Source organism: Sardina pilchardus, chromosome 13, assembly GCF_963854185.1.
Source record: "Sardina pilchardus chromosome 13, fSarPil1.1, whole genome shotgun sequence".
NCBI lineage: Eukaryota > Metazoa > Chordata > Actinopteri > Clupeiformes > Clupeidae > Sardina > Sardina pilchardus.
Genome location: NC_085006.1, coordinates 776127 through 794723, shown reverse-complemented (window position 1 = coordinate 794723; position 18597 = coordinate 776127). Strand labels below are relative to the sequence as shown.

At 41.0% G+C, this 18597-nt stretch overlaps 1 protein-coding gene across 1 annotated transcript in view; it reads right to left on the bottom strand.

Annotated features, from left to right (window-relative positions):
* The window catches only part of ercc2 (excision repair cross-complementation group 2), a 121382-nt gene that overhangs the window by 38347 nt on the left and 64438 nt on the right, over positions 1 to 18597 (bottom strand). Inside the window, exons 12-13 of the mRNA XM_062552363.1 lie at positions 8764 to 8882; positions 3686 to 3755 (exon numbers count right to left, since the gene is read on the bottom strand). Of these exons, the coding sequence (XP_062408347.1) occupies positions 3686 to 3755; positions 8764 to 8882 (189 nt within the window). The remainder of the gene's footprint in view (positions 1 to 3685; positions 3756 to 8763; positions 8883 to 18597) is intronic.

Here is an 18597-nt window from a genome sequence, read left to right as displayed (position 1 = left end):
AACGCTATGATCCATTTACATTGGATATTGCGATATAGACTAACAACAACCTTGCTAGTGCTAGCTTGCTAAGTCTAGCATCCTGTTCTGAGTCTTTAGCGACCATCAGAGTCCCTAGCAACCTTGACGAGACTGACGAGATAACAGTGCAATCGTGGTTGACATACTACTGAAACGCTAACGTTAAAAAGTTGATTTTCACAAAAAGATCGTTTTCTCCATGTTTTGGTCAAAAACAGGTGTTTTTAGCAAAACTAACCCATGTTCTACTGACGATTACTAAAGAACGGAAAACGATAGAAACATGCCGTTTTTTCCTGGTGAAAGAAGAGAGTCTACTGTTTACATAGTCATAAAGCTCACCGTTCGGTGGATCTTGGAAAAACAATCAAAATGCTGTAAAACGTCTGGCAGTATGGAGCGCTCTGCACTGAAAATCGCTGGCAGCCAATGAGTTAATCTGAACAACTTTTACATTGAAACTACACAGTAAATCTTAGAAGACTTTGAGTTATGATTATGATTATGATTTTTGGACATTATGTATTTTGAAACACTTCTCCTAGACGGTTTCTGGAAATCATATCATATGAGCAGTAAAATGATCTTGAGGGGTTGCCCGAGAGGAATTGCAAACAGATTTTTGAATTTTCGAAGCATATTGAAATGGCGAAGGTTTGAATTATGGCGTCGTATTAAAGAAACAGGAAGTTGGTGTCATAGGCAGAAAAAAGGTTATAATTTGGATGTAATTTGGCAGCTGCATGTGGAATTGCTACCTCTAGTCAGAGACAGAGCTCTGGCCTAAGGTGTGGCTTCGGGACTCTATAGCGTCACCTAGCGGCGCGTTGTCTGTTGTGGTTGACGCATACATTCACGAAAATGAACCAAATTTGGTGGACTTGTGTGTTATTGCTACTGCTAGTCAGAGACAGAGCTTTGGCCTAGGGTGTGGCTTAGGGCAGCGTTTCTCAAACTGTGGGGCGCGCCCCACTAGTGGGGCGCAGAGACATGCCAGGTGGGGCGCGAGCTGACGTGAAAAACCAGAGATTTCTTTTTAATCTGTAGCCTGTGCCTTCCTTTATTGATAATTACGAGAATGCACCTCCATCTCACAAAACAAACACAAACAAGGTTATCTAGACTCTTGTAGGCCTATCATTGACCAGATGAAAATGTTAGTCTGTCCTGGAACCATAGTCCGAAAAAAGTGATTGATGTCGGAATTTTAATTGCAGCGGAAACAAAAAAAACCTGTTTATGTTCGAGACGAGCGCAGTAAAATTGAAGGATATCTTGGCTATCTGTCCGACGACACAATTGCTGTTCTGCGATCTCGAAGAACAAGTGCTTGACAAACGCAAACATGTTTTGCCTTGCAAGTGGACAAGGCCACCGACAGTTACAAAGGTGGTTAAGTTATTGCTTATGTCCGCTTTGTTAACTTGACAGCGGGCGAAGATATTCTATTCTGCGAGTATGCCAAAAGTAGGGCCACTGCAGATGAACTATTCAACATTGATCTCAACAATTAGTCTACCTGGCAGAATAGGACATCAAATGGAAAAACTGTGAGGGACTTTGCTCGGTTGGCGCACAGACGAAAGCAGGTAAAAGAAATGCTATCGTCGTGTTAAAGAGGGTAGTGCCCGATGCGCAACAGACGGACTGTTTCATTCAGGGAAGCGCTCGCGTCAAGGCTTGACCTGAATAAGATTTTGAACGAGGTTGAGTGTTAAACTTCATTTATAACACAATGGTAGCATATAGTTGGCCCTTTTGCTGTATTATTGGAAATCAGCTTTTTTTGAAGCAAGGATTGACACCTTGTCAATAACAAAAAACTGACGTTATTGGTCATTGATTAAGATTTTTATTTTCTCTATTCTTTAACTGATATTTATCTTTAGTAGCCTAACTGTTATTCGTTAGGCCTACTGATGTATATTTAGCAAGTGACGTTATAAATATGACAATTTTGAGCTTGACCTATACTTTCTATAGAGCGATGATGGACAGGTGGGGCTCGAGAAAGCCCCCTTGATCAAAGTGGGGAATGAAAGAAAAAGTTTGAGAACCACTGGCTTAGGGATTCTATAACGCCACCTAGTTAGGGCTGGGACAACGTCTGGATGGTCCTAGAGAAATTCGGCTTTGGGCAGAAATTCATTTCCATGTTAAACGTTTTATATGGTGATGTCACTGCTTCAGTCCTTACTGGTACATTTCAATCTGCAGCCTTTAGCTTAAACAGAGGAACAAGACAAGGCTGCCCTTGCTCACCTCTGCTGTTTGCATTGTCATTAGAACCGCTGGCACAGGCCATTAGAGAAAGTGAGGTAATATCCGCCATGACTGTTGATCACTCTAGACACTTCCTCTCCCTATACGCAGATGACTGCCTTCTCTTTCTCTCTAATATTCAAGAGTCCCTACCACACGTCTTAACTCTATTCAAAGAGTTCCACAATATGGCAGGATATAAAATCAACTGGTCTAAGTCTGCCCTTCTCCCTTTGAACCAAGCAGCTAAGATGGCCTCCCTACCAGCTGGCATCCCTGTGTGTTCATCCTTTATTTACCTTGGTATAGAAATTTACCCTAACCTTCATAAAATTGTTCACGAAAACTTTAATGGTGTTAAAAAGAAAAGAGCTAATGATCTACGGAGATGGATCTCTCTCCAAGTATCTATGCAAGGCAGAGTCTCAACTGTCGAAATGAACGTCCTGCCCCGTATTAACTTCTTGTTTTTCATGATCCCTCTTGCCCCCTCAAACAACTTTATATCTGAAATGCATTCTCTCATTTAAAAATTCATCTGGGGAGGAAAACGTGCTAGAATTAAATTAGCAACGTTACAAAGAAGCAAGCTCACAGGAGGCCTGGCGGTCTAGCGGCAGCAAATGTAATTTGGCTGGCGGGGCAGTCTAGCAATGCTCCGTTGAGGCAGGGAGCTGCCTGAGAACCCCCAGCACCAGCGATCCAATCACAGGGCTTAACATAATGGTGACTGACATGCGACCAGAAGTTGCGACGGTAACGCATCCTGTTATTTGAAAACAAGAAGATGATTCGCTTAGCGTTATCCTATTGCGTGGAGAGGGAAGGTTACGCATCCTGCTACTTGAAAACAAGAAGATGATTCGTTTAGCGTTATCCTATTGCGGGGAGGGAATTTGAAAGACAACTGTTTATCCCACCCCTCCGATTGAGCCCTGTCTACGGTGAGTGTCCAGACCCTACATCTTGATGTGGGTCTGGCTCGTCAGGCTAATCTACAAGTTCATTGAGATGATATGCTGCCCTTATACATTCATTGAAACCAACATTCCGGCACGATATAATTGAGAATGGCATCAAACATTTCCCCCAGCTGGTGAAATGTTTAACTGTTGCCACGCAGTGAAATTAATTAAATTGTTTCAAGACTCACACTACGCAACGCAACCTACATTAGTTTAATCGATTACAAATGTATGTAATCGACGGAATTCTTAATGATCAATCCACGACTGTCGATTAATTATGCCCATCCCTACCCCAAACATAATTATTATAGCCCTTACAAAAAAATAACTGCATTACTTCCAGTGTCAAAACTGCAGTTTCTGTTACAAAAAAAACAGAGAAATAAACATGGAAATACATTTGCCAATCAGTTAAAGTAACAAAACTAACCTACCTGAAGTGCAGCACAGGATTGGCAATGGTGGGAGTCTTATCTTCAAAGGGCTCAATGATGATTGTGAAACCTGGGAAAGCAACATATACCACGGTTGAACATTTAACAGCTAAGTAATCTCCATGATTTTCCATAAATTCTCAATTAGATAAGGGAATAAGGCCAAACCTCTGTCCCAGACTAGAGGCTGTGAGTGATTATATCAGTGCCAAATTTCATGATTTTTCACTCATACAGGAACCATTGATTTCAGCCTATTTTGTCATTCCTTTTGTCATTACCTCTGCCAAGGAGATTATATTTTCATGTCTGTCTGTCTGTCTGTCTGTCTGTAAGATAACTCAAAAAAGCAATGGATGGATTTCGATGAAATGACCCAAGAAAGAAACGATTGAATTTTTGGAGTGATCTGGAACACCGTCGGGATTCCGGAGCTGTTTGTTCGCAAGATAACTCAAAAAGTTATGAAATGACCCAAGGAAGAAACAATTTTGGGAGTGATTTGTATCACCCAGGAGGATCCAGGAGGCGGTTATGTTTTCGCTTGGTGGAGGTCTGCGCTCTCTGAGTGCTTTTCTAGTTCCTTTAGTCATCCTTTTGTCATCATTGACAAAAATTGCTGGGTAAGTAAAGTTGAACATTTTATCCCAGATGGGGGAGCTGACTAATCGCAGGCAGTATTTCTGTACTAACAAGTAAGTTCAGGGTTTATTGCCTAATATTTAGCTACTTCTATTCAATTCAATTCAATTCAAATTCAAAGAACTTTATTTTTCCGTTAGGAACTTCACATGTGGAGAAGCAGCACATACCATCACACACACACACACACACACACACACACACACACACACACACACACACACTCTCTAAAAGATAATAATAAATACAATACATAAAATACATAAATACATAAAAGAAGACTAAGAGTGACTGTTCAACAGTCTAATGGAAGCAGGCACAAAGCTAGCCAGGGCTCTGTTTGTTCTGAGTGGGAGGGATCTGAGTCTGTGTCCTGAGGGCAGGGGGCAGTACTGACTATGGAGAAAGTGAGTGGTGTCTTTGGATATGCATGTTGCTTTTTCCACAGTTCGTCTTTTGTATATGCTGGAGAGTGATTCCTGTTGTTGGCCAATTATTTTACCACTTAGCTTTATGATTCTGTTGAGTGGGTTCAGGTGAATACTGGACAGTGCCCCAAACCAGGATGTGATGTTGAAGGTGATTATGGACTCAATGAAACATCTGTAGAAAGCTGTCAGAACTGATGAGTGGACCTGAAGTCTACGGAGTTTTCTGAGGAAGAATAGACGTTGCTGGCATTTGGAGTAGATGATGTCTGTGTTATGATGGAAGTTCAATTTATGGTCAATCATTGTCCCAAGGTACCTGTATGTGTCCACCCTCTCTATAGACTGGTTGTTGACAGTTAGAGTGGGGATGGTGGTGGGGGCTTTACGGAAGTCAATTAGTAGTTCCTTGGTTTTTGATATGTTGAGGTCCAGAGAATTATGTGTACACCAGTCTGCGAAGGAGGCCAGCTCAGACTGTAGTTGATCATATGAATTGGTGGGGTCCATAATAACAGTGTCATCAGAGTACTTGATGTATGTGATGTCTGGGTTAGTGCTCTGACAATCGTTGGTGTAAAGTGTGAATAAAACCGGTGAGATTACAGAGCCCTGTGGAGCGCCTGTGGAGATCGACTTATCAGAGCTGAGATGGCCATTTACTCTGACTCTCTGATGCCTGTCTGTCAGAAAAGACAGAACCCAGAGAATGAGGTGGGGATTGACCTCCATCTGGAGAAGCTTTTGGCCCATCAGATGGGGTTGCACAGTGTTGAAGGCACTGGAGAAGTCCACGAACACCAGCCGAACAAATGACTTGGGCTTTTCTAGGTGGGTGTAGGCTCCATGGAGCAGCGTCAGTATGGCATCATCCACCCCCCTCTGCCGCTTGTATGCAAATTGGAGTGGATCGGTGTACATACTGACCTCCTCCTGCAGCTGTGAGAGAATTAACCTCTCAAAGCTTTTCATGACCAAGGATGTTAAGGCCACTGGGCGGTAGTCATTGTCGCAGGTGGGGTTGCTCTTCTTTGGTACGGGGCAGATGATAGATGATTTCCAGATTGAAGGGATGGAGTGTTCTGTCAGGGAGCGGTTGAAGAGGTCACAATAGACTCCAGCAAGCTGGCTGCAGCACTCCTTGAGCAGGCGGCCGCTGATCTGGTCCGGCCCTGGTGCTTTATTTGGTCTCGCCCGCCTCAGCATCAGCTCAACCTCCTCCTGCTGTAGTTGCCAGTTTGCCTTTTCATGAGTCCTGGTCAGTAGCTCCCTCATGAGCCCCTCCCTTTCATGCTTGTGGTCAGTTTTGTCAAACCTAGTGAGGAATATGAACTTTAAAATCCAAAAAAACAGGTTCTGTAATCAAAAACTATATCTGAAGGTATGTACTAGCTATCGGTCAGCCACCTAGCACTTAGAAATCGTTAGCCATCAATCATCCGTGAATGACCTCCCCACTCAACAGCAAGTTAGTGGAGTTGTCGCTGTCACTTGTAGCCTGTGAGACTGTAGGGTTAGGATTCCCTTGCCCTCACACACGCACATGCTCCCTCTACTAGCACAACCCCAGGCAGTTGGGTTGGCCCCTTGAACTGTGGATCTACCCAAGGTTTCTTCCTGAACAAGGGAGTTTTTCCTTGCCCCTGGTTGCTCCTGGATGCTCCCCAACCCCTCTTTTTTTCTTTTTTTTTAAAAAAAATAGTATCTATTTATTTATTTTTCTTTTTGATTATTTCTGTAGTTGAATGGACACTTGAGCACAAGGAATTGCATAACTTATAAATTAATTTAATGAGTACATGACAATAAACTTTGAGCTTGAACTTGAACCACTTGGCTTACTACAAAATTAGGCAAAGTTGTTACAATATTGGGACAATATATTGGGAGATATTACATTATTAGTTCCTTATGCTCAAAATGCATTAACCCATAATTTAAGGTAACATGTTACATTATCAGTACAGAGATCATTATGTTTTTGGTAAGGATTTTATTACATTATCAGGCATTATCAGGTTTTATACAACAGTTAGGTCCGGTCGAACGATTTAGCAATATCTGATTGGACGAGACGCATTCTATCAGTGGTGATATTAACCGATATCACCACTGGTGACTCTTCACAGCTAATAATCACTCCGCGACGGTTGATTCTTCGCTTTGATTTAACCAGAGACGCATTCCATGTTCTTTGACTTAGCAGTTGCATAGCAACCTCAAGCGTTCTGAGCTAGGCCTACTTCGCATAGCGGAGGAACTGGGCTAAATAAAACGATGGCAAATAATAATTATCCTTCCTAAAAATGCACTCGGGTATCTTTTTTTTGTTGGCAATGGAACTGTTGTATAAAAGCATTATCGCACTCGTGGTCGTGGTGTTGTTGGCCAATATCGCCACGGCTGTAGTTACCTACGGCACTCAGCCTTCGGCTTCGTGCCTGCGGCGAACCACAGCCGTGGCGATATTGGCCAACAACACCACTCCCACTCGTGCGATAATGCTTAATTATTATATTAAGACTTGGGGAAACTAAATACCGGTACTCTGTCCAGCATGATTACATCAATCATTAGCCATCCATTATCTCCAGCTGAAGCAAAGAACCAAGCAAAGATAAATGCTAATGAAAATATGTAGGAGGGGGGGGGGGGGGGGGGGGGTGATAATATGCTGGTGCAGAAAGCCAACTAGTGCAGATGTTGGCAAATTCACAAACATAACAAGCAGAATTCGGTAACACTTTACTTGATGGGTTCATTCATAACACGCTGCTGTCATGAACTGCACATGAAGCACTCATGACTGATTCATGAAACATGACTCAACATTCATACCAACCCTTTCATGAATCGCAAAGAAGCATTGCTGTCTTTTTCGTTTTATCCAACCTGATCATGTCACATCTTAGTCAATGGGGAAGTCCAGTGTCCAGGAGAATTTAGCTTTTTGTTTGTCTGTTTGTTTATTTTATGATAGTAACATCTGAAGAATGCATAATTGTCTACACCAGTGACTGTATTTATATAGATATATAAAACAGGAATGTCCAACCATTCAGAGGTCCACTTATGGTCAGTAGTTATCTTCCCAGTATGATGAATACGTCACAACTCGTATAGTAAAGTGACATTTGAAGTAGACTTCATAAAATATTCATGAGATGTTTACAAACGCTGGAAAGGATTCATAATACCCTGTATATGGATTACTAGATTGTTGGACTGTTTTTGTCATTTTGTCTTCCACATTCATGAAAGTGTTGGTATGAATGTTGAGTCATGTTTCATGAATCAGTCATGTATGCTTCATATGCAGTTCATGACAGCTGTTATGAATCTGTTATGAATGAAACCGTCAAGTCAAGTGTTACCCAGAATTCTAAAGAAAATGGGGTAACACTTTATATTAAGACACACATATTCACCATTAATTAGCTGCTTACTAACATGTGTATAAGTAGCATACTAACAATTTGTTAGTCATTATAAGTCACTAATTAATACCTTATTCTGCAAGACCTTATTCTACCCTTACTAGACTCTTAATTAAGAATTTCCCTTATGTAAGCTCCTAATTACCCTTTATTCATAGTTATTAAATAAGTTGTTGCATATGAATTATGACTTAAATATACATGGCTCAGTATGGGCCTTGTAAGGTGGTAGTACCACAAGAACAGTTATTCACCCCTAATAATACTTATCAAAGATGGTCTGTTCAAATTGAACTAGACACTAAGCCACAAGTGCTAATAGTGTAAAAACAACTAATAATTAAGTCTTTGTGATGCCAAATATGTTCCCTATTCTAAAGTTCTAAAGCACCATTCTAAAGTTCTAAAGCACCATGTTTTATGGGGTTTAATTTTGGTGGGGATGACAGACTCAGAAGGTAAAGGCCAAGTACTTTCCTATGCTAACTTAAACCATCTCATGTTAAAATGCAAGATACAGCACTAACAAGTACACTGAATGTACATTGGAAACAGAGAGAACTATACTTACCTTTACTGTAGGTGCTGACTAAGGTGGCAAAATGTGAGATGAGTGTAACAGCAGAGAAGTCAGCAATGTCTGCAATCTCCAGTGTTCGTAGTAAGGAGTGCAATCTTTCAGCACAGAATCTTGAACATTAAAAGAGGAAGTTTAATTAACAAAGGGATATGGATGGTGATCTACACCTCTGATTTCCAGGTTCAAATCTTCTTAAAAGATGTCAAAGTATCAAAAACCACAAAGGGAGGCAAAACCCCTCTGTATCGAGCCCCCTATCATGCAATAATTTGTCTGCCTCCATCAGAGAATGATACACTTACCCATTTTAGTACATCCTATAGGCATTCATAATACACCTAGCACCCATCATGAAAAAATTGTAAACCCCTCACAAAAAGTAAGGAAACTTGACTTTGGCCCATTATATCTCCCCTTTAGTAATACCAACCAGTAAAGTGTTTCATATCATTTTTATCTGTAATTTGTCACCTTTACAATGAGGTATAGCTTGTAAGCATAAGGCAATCATGGAATGAGCAATACAGCCAAATGTCTGAGTAGTGCCAACCAAAAATGTGCCAAAATGGCCAGTAATAGGGTTCTGCTGCCAGACATCTCGTTTTGGGCTTCAAGTGCTACCAGGTGAGTTTAGATACTGGGATGAGATTCAGGAGCCAGTGGCAATTCCATATCTCCAGAATATGGGACCAAATGCCATACTCCAGGATGACAACGCTCGCCCCCATAGAGCTGGGATCATCAGAGAGTACCTCCAGAATGTGGGAGTGGAGAGGATAGAATGGCCTGCTGTGACGTGAGTCCAGACCTCAACCCAATTGAACACTTGTGGGATCAGCAACAGAACCAAGTTGGCTGACTTAACAGATCCTTATCGAGGAATGGCATGCCATCCCACAGCAGAATGTAGCCAGGTTGGTGACCAGCATGAGAGGAAGGTGCCAAGCTGTTGTGGCTGCATATGGATCCTCTACACCCTACTGAGGACCCTGACACTGAGTATAAAATGAACGAATGTATGCCTAACATGTTTTGTTTTCCTCATTTCTGTGGGAGAGTGCAATCGTCAATGCTTGAAGTAACAAAGGTGAATTCCAACAGCATAACAGGCCATTTTGGCACATTTTTCGTTGGCACTACTTACACGTTTGCTTGTGTTGCTCATTTCATGGGAGCCCAATGCTTACAAGCTGTACCTCATTGTAAAGGTGACTAATAAATGATGAAAATGACATTAAACACTTTAGTGATTGGTATTATTAAAGTGGAGATATAATGGGCCAAAGTCAAGTTTCCTTACTTTGTGTGAGCGGTTTAGTATCAAGAAGGCCATTATGGTTCCTGAGTGCAACATGAGGCATTTACTATGGCTGTCCCTGACCAATTGAGCACTGCTAGTGCTATACACAGATACTGACATGTATCCTTGTCCTTGTATGACTAAAATTCCTACATATCAGGCCATGCAATGTTAATTTAAAGGGACATCACCAGTGACAGCTTTTGTGAAAATCTTTTTATCTTATAGTGCATCTAATTCAGCTCAAACCACTAAACATGCAGACTTGGGTGAAACATCATTTAGGTATTGTAAAAGGCAAGTGAGCAATGAATTTAAGATGTTTGCCATAATTAAGTGAAAGGTCTCCACTATAATAAATAGTGCAAGCTTTGTGCACTGAAAAAAAAAAAAATCTAACCAAGTGTTATTGTTATTGAAGAGATAATTATTATTATTATTATTATTATCATTATTATTATTAGAGCCCGAAAACCAAGGTGCAGCCGCTGAAGCAGCAGCTGCACCGAAGGTGCCAGGTCCTATTGTTTTTGAGCAGATTATTATTACTAGGGCCTGAGCACCGAGGTGCACTGTAGGTGCAAGGCCCTATTGTTATTATAGATTATTATTATAGTGGAATCCTCTTACCGGGTCGACGTTTTGCCTTGCACTTGGCATGCACTAAAAGTCTTGTAATTTCGCAGCTATAAGTGGAATTGCTATTACTACTCAGAGATAGAGCTTTGGCCTAGGGTGTAGCTCAGGGACTCTATAGTGCCACCTAGCGTATTGTCTGTTGTGGTTGACGCATACATTCTCGAAAATGGACCAGATGTGGTGGACATGTGTACGGTGTACATTTTAGGACATCCTCAGACTCAGGAAAACAACCGTCATCTTCAGACAAAACTGCCTCAGCGTCAGAAAAACCTTGTCATCCTCAGACAAAACTGTGTCAGCGTCAGGAAAACCTCTGTCTTCCTTAGACAAAAAAGTCTCAGATGAACTGAAACTGAAACTGAAGGTAAAGGTGAAACTGAAGTGAGTCAGGAAAAACGCTGTTTCTGTTTTTGGTACAGAAAGCAAACTTATTTGTACGAAACAGTTGTTTTATGCAAGCTAGGCTGGTTCACTCGTGCAAACTCTGTTACCATGGATACTACAAACAAACTCAGCTGAAGAATCAACACGTCACGTGAACTAGCTTGCAGAAAACATTCTATGATTATATCAGAAACAAGACTGTAGCAGTTTGCTTGCTGTAATTTATTAAACAAAATAGTTGTTTTCTGCAAAATGGAACCAACTGACGTGGTATTCTTCAGCAGAGTTTGTTAGTAGTATCCATGGCAACCACAGGACTTAAGATAGGCTACGATTTGCACGAGTGAACCAGCCTAGCTTGCAGAAAACAGCTGTTTTTAAGTTAAGTTTTTAATAAATAAAGTTTTTTAATTGAATTGAATTGTTTCCTATTATATCACAAATAGGCTGTTTGCTTTCTTTACCAGTTAACAGAAACAGCTGGGTTGCCATGGATACTACAAACAAACTCCGCTGAAGAATACCACGTCAGGTGAACTAGTTCCAGCTTGCAGAAACAACTACTTCATTTAATAAATTACAGCAAGAAAACTGCTACAGTCTTGTTTCTGATATAATCATAGACTGTATAGATATAGCCTAATACAAAGTTGTTTTCTGCAAGCTAGTTCACGTGACGTGTTGATTCTTCAGCTGAGGTTGTTTGTAGTATCCATGGTAACAGAGTTTGCACGTCACGAGTGAACCAGCCTAGCTTGCATAAAACAACTGTTTCGTATAAATAAGTTTGCTTTCTGTACCAAAAACAGAAACAGCGTTTTTCCTGACTCGCTTCAGTTTCACCTTCACCTTCAGTTTCAGTTTCAGTTCATCTAAGACTTTTTTGTCTGACTCCGTTTTTTCTGACAGAGTTTTGTCTGAGGATGACAGAGGTTTTCCTGACGCTGACACATAGGCCGCGAGCTACAGTGGGTACGGGTTGAGAATGCACCTTCTCCCGCGGGACTCCCGAAGAGATCCCGCAGGCCGTCAAGCCGATTTTTTTCGAGGCTAAGGCAATGTACCCAAACAACCACCAGGTGGCAGAAAGTTTCATCCCGCATTTCAAAATGATGAAGACCGCATATCCGTCAATAGTCGACTCCTTAATCTCATTTAATCATTACAATGAAGGTGATGACTGGCGAAATTATTCAAACGACGTTTCAATGAACCATTGTTGAAATGAATGAAAATGGTTATAGAAAATCGCCTACAGCCTAACGCCGACACAGCTGATTCTTTGATTGATTCTAAGCTGTTTTGATGTAGGGGATGGGTAAACTGGCGCGCTACAAACATGCTACCAATCAAATGTAATATTAGTAGGACTAGCCTACTTAGACACTTTAGTCATAGGCAACGTTGCCATGTTAATTTGGGCTAGAAGTGCTTGCTTGTGGTGGCGCTCCTGTCCGCTGCTTCTCCCGAATTGTGTGGCAAATTTGTCAGCAATCAGCTTAAATGTCAAATCATATTTATTTCTCTTTGTCGCCATGGTATTGGGGGAAACGTTTGTGCAGCGTTTCTCAAACTATGGGCCGCGAAACGTGGAGACTGCTGCTGGTCCGCGAGACATGGAGTGAAATTAGGTCCGGTGATCTGATAATTTGCTGCGCAATTGACCAAGCAACCGCGGACCGACAGAAAAAGAAAGCAAACGTTGCTGCGGAAATGCTTGCTAATTTTATGTGTTTAAACATAGAGCCATACAATTAGGTGTGTCTGTTATTATGATAATTTTCGAGCATAACTGCTTGTCCATAGCTCAGTGACAGGTGTTAATAGCCTTGCCATAAGCACTGCTGCAGGTGCTTCTTTTATTATGCGGTTAGAGCATAAGCGCTTACTCATATAGACTATAACTCAGGGACAGGTGCAAAACCACCAACTGGGATGGATCGAAGGGCAAGCAAGCACTGCCACACAACGTGAAGGCCTTTGTGTTGTCAACACTAAACAGAAAGTTTCCTACGATGGGGAGAAGTGGCCGCAAGGACTGCATCGATAAGATCAACGAATACAGTAATGTTTTACAACCCAGCTGGTATCCGCTGTTCATTCCGACATATCCCCACTCGGCGGTAGGCCTAGGCCTATTTAACTTTTTTTTTTCAAACAGCGTGCCATTCCGACATGAGGTCATTAATAGGCTATTAATGTCATAACTATTAGGCTATCATTAGGCTTACTATGCATGGCTGTAGGCAGCTATGAGGCCACTGAGATCTGGACCTCATCGGTTTTGTGAAAGCTGATTGGAAATACATAAGTTTAGAGCGAACGTTTCAACTATGTTTGCCATGGTAGGTTTGCGTGCGTGCTTGCCGGTGAGGTGTAGCCTACAAAAATGAGCATAACATCTGATTATTAAAGTATGGCTATAGGATATAGGCTAGAGAAGAGTTGGTTTAAAATTCAAGTGTAGTAAAAAAGTTTGTGCACATCCCCGGTCAAGGTGCAGAACAAGAGTAGGCTAAATCATAAAAAAATGGAAAAAGGTTCGCACACTTGAAATCCTTCTTTTTTATTTGATTTTATTTTCGTGTGGTCTCCTTCAGATTAAAATTCAAGTACGTGCGCTATTTAACCCCTCGAGACCGACTGCAGTCTGCTGACACAGCCAGACGACTCTCCCAACCCATTCATTCGTTTTGGCCGATATAACCCATTCATTCGTTTTGTGCGTATATAGATTCCTGCATGCTGCATTACCGTGACCCTTAGCCTACCTTGTGGATGATTTTTTCTCATTGGAATACAGCAGGACAGAATGCCTTTTATCTAACAAACGCAAAAGCTGAGATTGTTGGAAGGACTAGGCTACTCAACAAACTTGTTTTTCGTTTCTGGGAGATCTCGTTATCGTTTTGGATTGTCGGATTTTTATACTTATTGTTTGGACTTATGGACAATGAACTTTGAGGGGTGGTTGTTAGTGCTTTACAAAGCTTTGTGTTAATAAGTGTCGGTCCTCCTATCCTTCAGCTCACTGCGCGATGCAGTTGCGCATAGTGGCCACGAAGTCATTAACTGTTTACGACACAATACATTATATTTGTGTTTTTCGTTTCTTAGATTTAATGCATGTTTGACATGTAAACAGGCCTTCAGTCCGTTAACTTCTTTTGCATGGGGTTGCTCGCATCCGCCCGTAACCTAGACTATTATGTGCGTAGTGGCTGCATACTCTTGATTATAATAAGAGGCAAATTGTTACAGGACAACTTAAACTGACTTCCCCAATGCTTCCCCGCAGCACATTACATTTTAATATAGGCTAATATAGGATGAACAAAGTCTATGCTATATTAAATCCAGTAGCCTAATAATTCTATGTGCCACGTCCGATTTCGCAAGTGATGTAGTAGGCTACGTTTAAACATCGACAAACGTCTGTGAGACTACCCATTTCATGAAGAGCAATTGTCTTGTGCGATCATTCCCCCTCCCCCACACTTGTCTAACCAGTTCACTAGACATTATAGCCTACCTATATGTGGCATTGAGGCCGATTGCCTCCCTCCCCCCTCTCTCTCGACAGACACTTCCTGACACTAGGGCTCGGGATCATGACATCAAAACTTCGCGGGCACAGCCACATTGGCAGCTTCACTCCTTAGTTTACTATGGATTACTATGGATTTACTCCCGCCTTTTAGTGTGTTCCTGTTACTTCGTTTTTGCCTTCTTGGTAGTATGTTGCTGTGTAGTGGGGTGTAACAGTGCACCCACGATCGCAAGAGGAAAAGAATAAATCGCTACTATATTTCTGCTTCTTGTCTTGTGCATCTGAATGAATGGATATTACGTTCAGTGCGCTACCAAATGGCGGCGATATTCCTAGAATGCAAGGCGTGTGCCCGAGCCCTATTATGTAAATGTAAGAATGTGTGTGTGTGTGTGTGTGTGTGTGTGTGTGTGTGTGCGCTGAACCACGAATTCACATATTAACTTTTCTTTTCAGCAGACATCGCAATCATAAAAAAATCGCAAAACTTTTTAATAAAATAATGCCTCTTGTCTTAATGGGTTCCGGAGGTTCGTAGAATAAGTTTTGAACCCCGGTCGCTGACGTATGATTAAGATGCCTCAACCAGTTACGCCACAGTTCGAGAGTCAATCTCTTCGCACTTAGCCAAGAAATATAAAGGATTCAGTCAGTCGAGTTCATTTATTCGCGGCATGCACTTGAAACGCCGATCAAAAGTTCTGACACGTTAGTCATTCATTCACCACATGATAAAATGCTGTTATATTGACGCACAGTAGCCCACGGTAGTCTATGTCTATCTCTGAATCAACATGAACATGCATAACGAGATCCATATATTTTAAGTTGCTAGAAACTTCTTTTGCGGAGCTAGGCCTACTAGTCGATGGTTACAATGAATCACCCTCACTGCCCTATCGCATATCTGACCATCCATTGTTACAATGTTACAAAATGCACGATCTTCTCCATGCATGTAGCCTACGGTTATAAGTAAAGTGACATGATAGGCAAGTAGGCCTATTAAAGATATTTCTGTTAAATACATTTTATTTTCAGTTGTCAAAAGTGGTGGGGACAAAATCTGTGATAAAGTGCTGGGTAAGCTACCCAGCGTCGCCGGTTAAAATGAACATGCCTCCGTTTTGAAATAGCCTATAGGCCTACACATTTCTAAGTATTCCTAGTATAAATGTAGCCTAAATATCCATCTTGTCCATCTCTTTCGTCTTCGCCTTGACAATAATAGCCTATTCACGGAAATGCGGTCTTGTAACCGTAATGAATTAATGAATTAATCTAAGGTTGCCTATATCGAGTCTTTCAGGTTGAATTGAAGGCTTCTAAAACCATTTTCATTAATTTCAACAATGGTTTATTGAAACGTTGTTTGATTATAATTTCGCCAGTCATCACCTTCATTTTAATGATTAAATGAGACGGATTAAATGAGACGGATGCGGAGCATTTCTCTCCCTCTCCATTGACCAAAACGTTGCTCTGGCATCTCTGCTGGACTGACTGAGTTATAGGCTACGTCGAGTGAGAGAGCCAGCTGTGAGGTACGCTGTAAAACATTCGAAAACTCTGAAACTGCAATCTGACATGCCGAGCGTGATGTCTCTTTTCTCCGCTTGTCACCAGCGCGGTGTCTTCGGGTTTTTCCGTGTTTTCCGGTATGAGCCGAACCTTCGTTTTATTAAGGCGGTCTTATGTTGCCCCCTTGCGGTTGCAGTTTTAATTAAAGTCCCGATGCTTCGGGAGTCCCGATGTGCGGGAAAGAAAGGAGCATTCTCAACCCGTACCATCTGTAGATAGGCCTTAGAAAATTTTCAGTCTGTAGAATATGAATCTGAATGTTAACATTGAACATTTTGGGTTGCACTATTTGCTTGTAACACTTTATATTAAGAGACACATATTCACCATTAATTAGCTGCTTACTAACATGTGTATTAGTAGCATACTAGCTATTTGTTAGTCATTATAAGTTACTAATTAATACCTTATTCTGCAAGACCTTAATCTACCCTTACTAGACCCTTAATTAAGAATTTCCCATATGTAAGCTCCTAATTACCCCTTATTCATAGTTATTAAATAAATTGTTGCATATGAATTATGACCTAAATATGCATGGCTCAGTGTAAGGTGGTAGTACCACAAGAACAGTTCTTAACTCAGTCTATTCAAATGGAACTAGACACTAAACCACCAGTGCTAATAGTGTACAAATAACTAATAATGAAGTCTTTGTAATGACAAATATGTTCCCTATTCTAAAGTTGTGTCTTTTTTCACATTAATTCACAAATAATTTGGCACTTATTAACCCCCATGTGTTCCCTAAACTAAAGTTGCCTCCTATTCACACTTATTAACTGTATTACAGCACATAGTAGGCTACACAACAAGCAGGCAGCCAAGTTAGCACAAATAAAAATATCTCTTTCATCAATGAATATTAGATAGCGAGAAAGGCAAACCTGGATACATTTGTATGCTAACTGTCTTGGCTCCTGAATAATCAAAAGTCTCAAACTCAAAACTATTTTTCAAGTGTGAAGGGTCACATGTTAAAAAAGACATCCGGTGTGAATCAATCTATAGCTCTGCTATGACAAATGAGAAAAAATAATGAGAAAATTTGATTCAACAAAGATCTATAGTTAACAGGCAGCTGACACTAACTGAAAGGGGCATAGAGACTCACTTTCAGATAAATGTACCTATGCCCCATTCAGCTAATGTTAGTTGTGGGTTTTCTATTTGGTCTACTGTATGTTGTATCAAATGCTCTGTTCTTTTCCTTACTGACAGCATTTTACTCTTCCCTGACCTCAAACAGCAGAGCTAAGGGTTGAATCACACCAGATTTCTCCTTTAGTATGACGCAGTATACATACATTGGGGTTAATAGTGGCAAATTATTTGTGAATTAATTGTGAACAAAGATCCAACTTTAGAATAGGGAACATATTTGACATTACAAAGACTTTATTATTAATTATATGCACACTATTAGCACTTGTGGTTTAGTGTCTAGTTCATCTAGACCATCTTTGATAAGTATTATTAGGGGTGAATAACTGTTCTTGTGGTACTACCACCTTACATGCCCCATACTGAGCCATGTATATTTAAGTCATGATTCATAGGTAACAACCTATTTAATAACTATGAATAAGGGGTAATTAGGAGCTTACATAGGGGAAATTCTTAATTAAGAGTCTAGTAAGGGTAGAATAAGGTCTTGCAGAATAAGGTATTAATTACATTGCATGTCAATGCAATGTACTGTTATCACTGTTCTTCTTAAAATGATTCTTCTTCCGACCAAAATCAACGATCAAAGGCTCTAAAACACAGGTGTCAAACTCAAGGCCCGCGGGCCAGATGCGGCCCGCCACGTCATTTCATATGGCCCGCGAGAGCTTAAAAGGGTCTGATACAGTATGTGGCCCGCGAGAGCTTAAAAGGTCCGATACAGTTTTTGCGTATAGGCAATACACTGCAATACAATGCACGCATGTGAGACTGACAGGGAGGCAACATCAACCACCTTCCTCTATGATCAGTGCAACTGGCTACATCAGATGTGATAGCAACGTGTACGTGTGAAAACAAAATAGACCAGTATTCTAAACTATTTTAGCGAACGGAGCGCCTAAATTACGCGCTCGGTTTAGCCTGCCTGTGAAACGCATGATTGTTTGAAGTGCGTGTGCTTCTTTGAGAGGGGAATCGATGTAAGTTTTAAACTACGTGATACGTTTACGTCTACGTTTAAAAGACATGTATAATTGTGTGTAGTCCTATTATCCAAAAAATCCAGCTCCAAATCCTTGCTAATCGAGCAAGTGATTGTTTGGCCAAAAGCGAAAATAAGCCTATTCTGACCGAGAAGAGGTGCATTCATATCAGGCAAGCAGAGTATGCTAGAAGTTTGTAGTAATCGCCCTGTTGC